General features: G+C 33.6%; 1 protein-coding gene across 9 annotated transcripts in view; it reads left to right on the plus strand.

Moving 5' to 3' along the window:
* FAM214A (family with sequence similarity 214 member A) overlaps nucleotides 1–9,586 on the plus strand; it is a 78,784-nt gene extending 69,198 nt beyond the window's left edge. For 8 of the 9 annotated variants that reach the window (XM_043471945.1, XM_043471941.1, XM_043471942.1 and 5 more), the window contains 3 exons: nucleotides 4,008–4,076; nucleotides 6,378–6,577; nucleotides 8,572–9,586. In XM_043471945.1, coding sequence (XP_043327880.1) covers nucleotides 4,008–4,076; nucleotides 6,378–6,577; nucleotides 8,572–8,725 — 423 coding nt within the window. In that variant the 3' untranslated portion in view covers nucleotides 8,726–9,586. Of the gene's footprint in view, nucleotides 1–4,007; nucleotides 4,172–6,377; nucleotides 6,578–8,571 lie in introns of those variants that run through there. The other variant, XR_006270068.1, reaches the window with a different exon arrangement.
* The last annotated feature ends 675 nt before the right edge of the window (nucleotides 9,587–10,261 follow it).

Here is a 10,261-nt window from a genome sequence, read left to right on the forward strand (position 1 = left end):
TGTTTAAGAAGTTTACACTGATGGTATAAAATATGGAGTCAGATCAGGGTTTTTATGTTATGCCTTACTTTGGGAAATACACATTTCAATAGACATAGAAATATATATTTCTGGTCTTCCTACTTGAGTTTCCTAGCTTATCACCTGATCCAATTTCTTTCTTTCCTTCTTTCTTTCTAATATCCTTCTCCCCCCATCTTCTAGATTCTCAAGGACATTAGCAACAGTGCCTTTTGTTATGAATAAAAGCTATGAAAAGGGAATTCTATTACATAATTGAGAGTCAGGAGTCTGATATGTGTTTCATACTTTAATCAAAAAAGCACAATGATATGTAATCATTTATTCAAAGTTTTCTTTTTTTGATAATAATTACATTTGTGAGTAATAATCATGAAGATGCATAACAATGGTTGTTACAAAAAACAGGCTCAGTTCTTCACAAACCTTCCCAGTTATCATATACACCAAATGATATTCACCTAACATAGAAAGATATGTCCACTTTTCAGTATAATTTTGAAAAAATTAGCTGTTAATTTTACATAATAAAATGGAAAATATCATTGAGATATCATTAAGATAAGCTCAATATAAAAAAACATGAAAAAAAATGTGTATCACACTGAATGCTTACAGTATTAGAATACATTTATAAAGATGCCATTTTGCTTTACTAGAACATCAAGGAGTCTCATTAGTTTCACATATTCTGTTAGCACATACTAATACAGAACTGGAAAGATAAGGTCTAAGGTCATTAGTATACAGAGTTCCTGATGACTGTTAGGGGAGTTAGAAACAAGATAAAAGAGTGAATTGGCTAAAAATTAGCTCAAAAAATATCTTGGAGTGAAATTCATGAGCAAGAGGTAATTTGAACTGTGCTTTAAAAAAAGCAAAACAACATTTATCCTTGACCTTGGTTGACATCTAAAAAATGAAGGATTAAGAGGTAAAGGATTTTATCATTCTGTCTCCAGAAAGTACATCCAGGTGATCACAGATTTTGAATAAATATTGAAAAGATTTTAAATCAGGTTAAGTTAGTATATCCTTTAAGAATCTCTTACTTTTCTCTGATAATTGTCTTTAATAAATTTTCCATTATGTAATTTTTTACTCATTAAAAATGAGTTGCCTTTGCAAATGACCTGGTCCAAATCTTAGACCACAGATCTTTCCTACTGTATATTAATAAAATTGATCTTGTTTTTTAGGGAATCTTATTTATATTTTGGTAGTTGTCTATTTTCAAAGGACTGATCATGTTTTAATAAGGTAGTATATATCATAGACCAGTGGAACTGAGACACCAAATCCCACTTTGTTACTCTAATAATGACCCTGGGACTTCTCATAACAAATTATACAGTTGACTCACAGAAGTGAAATTTTAGCACAGAGAATTCTGTCTTTGTGGTGTGGAGATAGTATCAGGCTTTTCATTAAATAATTCCTTTAAGATTAGTTCAAAGCCAGATAAATATCTCTCTCCAGTCCGGTGTTAATGGTAAGAGTATTCTCCAAGTGTTAGGTAATGTGACAACATTTCACTGTTTACAAACTATTGCATGGTGATACCAGTTAGAAAGGTCTAAAGCAGGTTTGCTCATGGCAGCGTCATGGTATGACTTGCATTATGATCATATTAACAACACTATAGGGACTTCTCTGGTGGCTCAGTGGTAAAAAAAAAAAATTCAACTGACAATGTAGGAGACACAGGTCCAGGAAGATCGCACATGCTGTGGAACAACTAAGCCTCTATGCCACAACTATTGAGCCTGTGCTCTAGAGCCCAGGAACCTGAACTACTGAGCCCATACACCACAACTCCTGAAGCCTATGCACCCTAGAGCCTGTGCTCTGCAACTAGAGAAGCCACCACAGTGAGAACACCACACGCAAAAGAGTAGTCCCTGCTCACTGTAACTGGAGAAAAGCCTGCCCAGCAACCCAGACCCAGCACAGCCAAAGATAAATTAATTGATTTTTAAAAAGCAACACTATATATTTTATATATTTTTTCTATTTGTAATTAGCCATATTAAGATATCTTCCTTCAGTTTTACTTAGTTTTGCATATTTTCTATTATACAATCACTTGAGAAAGAGTTTTTGTGTAAGATTTTGTCCAAATTGAGTTCATCTTAATCCTTCTATTCTATTCTAAAATGCCAGAAGGAAATGTGTTTTTCTTCCTTATGTTATATACAGTAATTTTCTAGGTATAAATATTAATATGCCAACCAATTAAAATAATGAAATTGTTAAAATAATAAATTTAATAATAATACTAATGAAATTCCAAATACTTTCCTAATCTCTTTTAAAATTCCTAACTTGCCATTGTCAATACTAGTCTTACATTGCTTAGAAATTTTGTGAAGTGTTGCCTTAAAATTTGAGGTTTTAGAAAAATCTATATTCTTCCCTTATAAAGTGATTTATTGTTATTATGTTCTAAAAACTATTAGAATTATATTAAAGGTAACAAGTGCAGGCTTGGTAGTAGATTTTCCCTCACCAATGTTCTTACATATATTTAACAGAGGATGGCAAGGAAAAACAGTAGTGTATTGCCTGGAGTAATGTGATTAGAAAGGTAGCTATTATTTAGATATATTTTGCTTTTCTTTCTGGAACTAGGTAAAAGAGGAGCACTATATATACCATAGCATTTTTTCATATAGAGAAAACTGTAAGAGAAAAATTATTAAAGCTTCATTACTGTTTTGGTTAGGGACACAGTTTGTTAACATGCTGGTTTCAAGATTTAAATGACCATTGATATATCAGATTCATTAAGAACCACATGTCTTTTCAGTGCCCTTGAACTGAACATGAACATTTCCCATTATTAACATATTAATTTAATATTCTGATTGTCAAGTGCTGTTCACTTGAAGGTTAGGTATTCACATACTAGAGTCTGGCCTTCCCTTTTACCTTTGTCCCCTTGCTTTTATCCCCCACCCCTACCCCTGGTCAGTCTTTCAAGCCCAACAGAGATATTACCTGATGGGACAGTCCTGTTTTATATTTACTTTTACATAAGGTTAGCATGTTTTGGCAAGTACAATATAAAATGATGGGATATGAATTGTAGAGTATGCAATTATTCTACTTGAATACTCAAAAGAAAACTATTCACCCAGTTAAATGAATCAGCATTTTTTATTGACGCTGCCTAAGAATTAAGTACCACAATCACCATCTGTAGTCATTTGGTCATCCTGGTTATCTAGTAACTTTCACACATTCAGTTGTAGCTTCCTGTGTTTCAATTTATACTGTTTGCCATTGTTTGGACTTCTGCAGTAATTACAGCATCTTTCACAGAAAATTATTTTGTGTAATATGACAGTACCTCTCAAACTTTAATGTACATATGATATCATCTGGGGAATGTTGTTAAAATGCAGATCTGATTTAGTAGGTGTGTGGGGAGAAATAAGAAACTCTGTGTTTCTAACAAGATCACAGGTGATGCTGATGATGCTGGTCCACCTCAAGTCAGAAAGTCATTTATGTATATAACAATTTAATTTTCTGACTGAATAATTGACTTCATTTTTTGGGCCAGACATAAATAGGATCATCCCTCATTTCTGACTTTTCATATGTCCAAAGATCAATAAATTGCTTTGCTTCTTTGCTTTCCACATGATACAAGAGAGTAATCTCCCTTTATCTCCTTTTTAGTTAAGGAACTTCTTACTTCTATATCTTATATCTTAACAGAAATTTCAAGCAACATGGTCATTGATGTTATGTATTGTTTATTGCAACATCTCCAGGAAAAATAGTAAATTGCTTCCTTACAAATGAAATCCTATTTTGTATTCCTTGAATGTATCTCTATTAATTCAATGTGAAATTTTTTTCCATACAAATACAGTTGTGAAAAGTTATTAATTACATAAAGTATTATTTTTATTTTAGTCTTTTGTGTGTATATATATGCATCAGTTTGTACTCAATTTGTCTTCTTTTATTTCAAGGGTGTGATTACTTTAGAGTCCCTTGGTAAAAGGGGTTATCGAGTACCTCCTTCAGGAACAATACAAGTGGTATGTGTTTTATAGCCTACAATTGCAATAATCATTCTCTCACATACATGTAGAACTTAGCCCTTTCTCCTGCTACTGCTGCTGCAACGACTTTGGTAAGTAACAGTGGGGCTGCAGCTTTGTTTGGAGTTTCCCTGCTCTGCCTCAGGAATGACCATTTGGGGACCTCCATAAAAGGAAAGCATTAATAAGCTAATCAAGGTGAATGCTTTAGAAAAATAGTATATGACAGTTAACATAACTTAAATAGAGCTGTTTTCAGTATAATTAGAATTTAGATTACCAGTATCTTCTATTTAATATAATAAGACAGACTGGCATTGACCCATGTAAAAGGAGACCCCAAGTATTAGTATTGCTTTAGCAGGGAACTTGGGAGGAAAAATTATCCCTACTATAATAATTCCTTAAAAAAAAAATAATAATTCCTAAAATTGATTTAATGAGATGATTACACAAAGCAGAAAGGAAGTCCTGAAGACATCAGGGTAAAAAATGCATCTTTCCTTTTGGCCTAGATGTTGATCTAGTTTTGCCTTAGGAGAACTCTTCTAGCCCAGTGCAGTAATCCTTCATTATCTTTGATCCACAGCACTTAGAAGAGTAATTTTATATAAAGGCCCATTTGTGATTCAGTCCATCTCCAAGTCAGACCCAGGATAATCTTGTGAGTCTAAAGTCTATTACAGTGTTGACTCTTGTAACTCTTCAAAAGAGTCTAGCTGTATTTGTCAACTGTACCTCAATAAAGCTGAAATTAAAAAAAAAAAAAAAAAAGAGTCTAGCTGAGTTCCTCACACTAAGGATCTGGTCTAATTGAGCAAGCCTTTCTATGACTTCTGACTGCAGTGTGCTCAGTCCTGTCAGACCACTTTTATGCATCCCCGTTGTTCTAGTATGGCAGAGTCTCTACATTTGTTTATTTTGTGTCACACAGAAGTGAAACATAGTACTAAGCAATTTATATGCATGTTTATATTGGAGTATGTATACATATATATAACTTAGGAAAAATCATCGCATTTTAAAGTAGGATTTTTATGTGAATGGATTTCTTGAACTAAAAGAGTGATCATCTTCTGATCTCTTGCCTCTGGCTATGTAGCTCTTGTGAAAGTGTGGGTCACTGGAAAACTAGCTATCAGTTGTCATAATAATGAGGCATAAACCCAGAGGCAGCACATTTACCCCTTGTTTGAAGACTGCCAACTCTGCTGGCTATTTTAAATCTGAAACTTGGGTATGTCTTTCATTCCTTATGTAAGTTTAATTATGTATAAACATGGCTTGAACTTCTGGCTTACTAGTTGTTGTAGTTGTTAAATATATTAGCCTTAATTTTAAGACTCACTAAACTTCAAAAATTGGATCATAATATTGATATATTTCTCATTTTGATTCAGTGAGTGATGTCCAGTGCCACGGATGAGCTTCTGAAAGCATGGGCACCAAGTTACCTATTGATGTGTTGGTAATTTGGTTAAAGTCAAATCAGCAGCTTGGAATTTTGTTTAAAACTTAGTACTTTTAAAAAATAATATTCCTTCAGTTATTCATGGCCAAATAGTGATTGAATTTAATTTTGGTCTATTATGATATTGATGGTGGTAAAAAAAAAATGTTTAGTGTCACTGAAGTTTCTGAAATGAATCTAACTGTAAGAACATAAATTATTACTTAGAGTGTACTTTGTAACTAATAATAATGAACTTTATTTTCTAAACTTGGAAAAATTTCCAAATAAGAATTTCTTTTTTGAGAACATATTTTAAATTTTATAATAACAGTATGTACCTAAAACATCAAAGTCTAGTTTTACCAAACTTTTTATTTTAAAAAATTTCTATTTATTCACTTAAAATGTGAGGAAAGCTGAAATGTTATTTTGAACATTTTGCAGTTAATGCATTTTAATAAAGTAATATTTGAAATATTTGAACTGGAATGTTTTAATTCAGTGAAGCTGTATTTTGTTTAATCTAATGGAACTATTTCTTAATATATGAACAAGAGTAAAAGTTGTGTATTGTCTATTATTAATAAGAGATTTGTGACTAAAAGATTTTGATTTGTTACAGGATCTCTTATTTCTGTAAATAAAAAAGTAAATTGAACCATTAAAAATACTGAATATCATTTCATAAACTTCTGAAATTTTATTAGCTTTATTCCCTCAAACTGAATTATATCCACTGGGATTAATTTATCATTACAAAGCCTATTTTACTGTTGGCATAATCATTTTAAGTCTAATCAACAAATCTTTGTTTTTAAAAAATAATTTTTATATTGTTTCTTCAGACCTTATTTAATCCTAATAAGACTGTGGTGAAGATGTTTGTTGTGATATATGACTTGCGAGATATGCCAGCCAATCATCAGACATTCCTACGACAAAGAACTTTTTCTGTACCTGTTAAACAAGAAATGAAAAGAAGTGTTAATAAAGAGAACATCCGACATACAGAAGAACGGTTATTACGCTACCTCATACATCTGAGGTAATGTTCTAAATAAATATGAAAATAGATTATTTGAGAAGAAAACTCTAAAATTTTTACTTTATTTTAAAAAAAACTCTCTAACTAGACAAGTGCCCCTTGGAATTTGCTTAACTTGGACACTCTTTATGATACAGCAGGATGCAGAAAGCACATGGCATATTTTTTTGCAGTCATTATTACTTGTTGACTTAGGGGAGTTTTTATTGGTAGCTGTGTAATGTAAAATATTTTATAGCAAAAAAGTGCTAATATATCTGGAGGGGCAGTGAAACAGTTTTCTGAAGCAATGCTGCCCAATAGAAGTGTAATATGACCCACATAAATAATTCTATATTTTCTAGTAGCCACATTTATAAAAGTAATAGGTAGCAGAGGATTAATATGTTTTATTTAACCTAACACATTCAAGTGTTATAATTTGAATATGTAATATACATAAAAACTATCAGTGAGATATTTATGTTCATTTGCTGTCCTCAATTTGAACTAGCCACATTTCAAGTGCTCAGTAGGTGCTTGTGGCTTCTGAGTTGGACAGGGAAATTCTTAACCTTCATTTATTCATTCATTCATTCAAAAAATATTGATGTGTCAGGCATGCTTCTAGACTGTAGGGAAGCAACAGTGACAAAAATCTCTGTTCTCATACAGCTTATATTCTGGTTACTCTGTCAGAAATATGTTTTCCTCAAACGTTTACTACCCAGCTCATGACTCTAGGTTGTGAGAAACCATTTGTTTGCTCTTGAAGTTCATGCTTCCAGGGGTAAGCCTTGTAGCCCTGATATCCTAGTGCAGTTCTTAGCTTCTGTGAGGAAGTCTGTTGCTTAGTAGAAAGCTAATAGTCTCTTGTCCATAACTTTACTCCTAATAGTAAGCCCTCAATCAGGGAGGAGACTGATCATATCAGTGACAGTAATTCATTTTAACTTCTTACTCCGAGAAGCCCCATTCATCAGGAGAATTACCAGTCATTTCTTTAATCTGTTGCAACAACCTTAGCCATATGTAACCAATGATTAGATACCTTAAATGCTGTAAAGAAACTACTTTAGAAAGTATGGTGTAATTCCCAAAGTTCACCATGTTCTTTTTCAGATTGAAAAGTTGAAAAACTTCAGAAAGAATGAGTGAGCCAGCCTGAGGTCTGTTTTAATGTATACAACTGACCACCAGATTTTTCAGCTAATTTGGGAATGTCATCCATAGTCCCAGATATTTCTACTATACAAAGGGAAAACCACAAAAATTAGCACTAAAGGGTATGTCTGACATACCCATAATCTTCCAGATAGATTTATGTGATTGAAGCCTCCAATCCCTGTAGTATGCTATAGATGTTAGCAGAGGACAGAAGCAGTTCCATATACAGCTTTGATAACCATTTTCATTTCACTGCTAACTTTCTCCCCTTGATTTCTATTGATGATTAGGCTTGGCTAGCCGCTACGGATGGTAGCAGTCCTTTCTCATCCTGTGGTTGTCCTCAAAGCTTGATATAGTTTTCCGTGGTAACTTTCCAAGTGTGGAATCCCTTTTATTGTAGTCAAAATTGTAGGAGGGCAGGTTGTGTGATATGGGTTATTCTCTGTATGAACTAGAGGATGCCCAAATGTAGTATAACTGGCTGACATGAACTAAAACTTCATGCTATAGATGAGGAAAGGTGAATGTGCTTTGGTGTCAAGAATATAAAGTAGGATTGTATGTGAAACCCAGATTTACAGAAAGCACCTCTGTCATTGTAAGAGGGAAAAGGGAGTGTGGAATGTGTACGGAATAGTGAAGGGGAAGCATTTAACATAGCAGCACTTGCTTTGGCAATATAAGATGTCAAATATTTTGTTAAAGAGGCACTGTTAATACTGTAACAAGACTAATTCTTCCTGCTTTCAAAACTTAAAACTTTCAAACTCAAAACTTATTCAGGTCTGTTTGTTTTAAACACTTATTTCCTGAAATGAAGCATCTTTTGTTGTTTCTTTGTTTAGGTTCCAGAGTTCTAAATCTGGAAAGATCTACCTCCATAGAGATGTACGGCTCCTGTTCTCTAGAAAGTCAATGGAAGTTGATAGCGGTGCTGCATATGAACTCAAATCTTACACTGAATCGCCAACAAACCCTCAGTTTTCACCAAGATGTTGATAAAGAGTGACAGCTTAAAGTATTTGCCCAGTACCCAAGTTTGAAAGTAAAAATTAGCATAGAAAGGAGTGTACCAAATTAACAAGCAGGAGAGTGGATCTTCTCCTGTTTTCCTGGACCAGTTTTTAATCAAAGGATTCCTGGAATGAGATCTACATATTCCAAGTAGACTGGAAACACTCATGTCCTAATCCTTTTTGTACTGTTGAAACCACTTCATTGGACGTGTTGCAATAGCAAACCCCCTCCCTCCCACAATTAGATTAGTGTTTACACTTTTTATTTCTCAGTTATTTAATATTTAATGTTTTCCTTAATACTCAAGTGATGTTTGTCTCTAGTGTTCTAATGTAGCACAAATCCTATGTAAAATCATACTGTGTATTTTTGACATTACTGTTGAAATCTGAAATATATGCACAAGTCTTTTAATTTTGTGTGATGTGTTTTAAGTACTATTCATTTAAATTATTGAAAATGAGAATGAAATGTTGAGCTTCTTTAAGATTAACGCACTATGCAAGCATGTGTACTTTTCATATCTCCCAGGTTCAGTTTTTATAACACCTCATCCCGATTGCCGTCTCACAACAGTAGTCCCATACCACGCTGTCTTGGCAGTGCAATGCAGACTAAGCTGCTTCACATTCCCTTTGCAATCTCAGATCATCATGCCCATTCATATTCCTTCTAAAATCTCTTACCCCCAAAACAGTTCTATTTTTTCCTTAATCACCACTACAGAGGATTTACCTTAAATTGCTGTCCCATTCTAGATAATTTTTGCAAATTGTTAAAAGAATATGTACTTTGAAGACAAATTAGTATTTATATTGTAAATATATGCAAGAAACAAAGAAATGTGTATTTGGCTTTTATTTTTGGATGAGACATTTATGCGATTGAGTGAATTTCTGGTACCCATCATACAGTTTCTATTCTGGCTTTACAGCTGATAAGAGGAGAGGGAAGATGTCTTGAGCCTCATTCCAATTATCAGTTTCTCATTCAGGGTCACATGGAAGGCATTTGGCAACTGGGAAAACCACTGAGTAAGAGAACTTGATTGAATGCATCAAAGTTTTCCATCCCCCTCAGAAAGAGGAGTAGTTTTAGATCTTTGTACAGGGACAATGGGTAACAGCCGATCAGCTAACAATGGATGAATACTGGGAATGCCCAAAGCCATGAATGCGGGTTCTCTCTCTTAGGGTTTCTTTCTCTCTACTGTCTTTTCCTTCCAATTCCTCTCCTTCCTTTCTTCTCTTTTTTTGTTACTGATGCTTCCAGATTTAAGGAAATAAAGATTTAAACATAGCTTCTATATATGAAAAAAAAAAAAGAAAATACCTACCGTTCAAGTAGACCAGATTTGGAACACCTGGGAGTCTAGAACTAAGTGAGCAGTCTTGAATTTGGGAGATGGGAGGGTCTTTATTTTTGGTACTCAGCTAATGGATAGACTATGCAGAAGAATCTAAACTGGATATGAATGTGTATCTGACGGCTTTGGGGGTGGTCAGCAAGAAGCCTCTT

Source organism: Cervus canadensis, chromosome 6 (assembly GCF_019320065.1).
Source record: "Cervus canadensis isolate Bull #8, Minnesota chromosome 6, ASM1932006v1, whole genome shotgun sequence".
Classification (NCBI taxonomy): domain Eukaryota; kingdom Metazoa; phylum Chordata; class Mammalia; order Artiodactyla; family Cervidae; genus Cervus; species Cervus canadensis.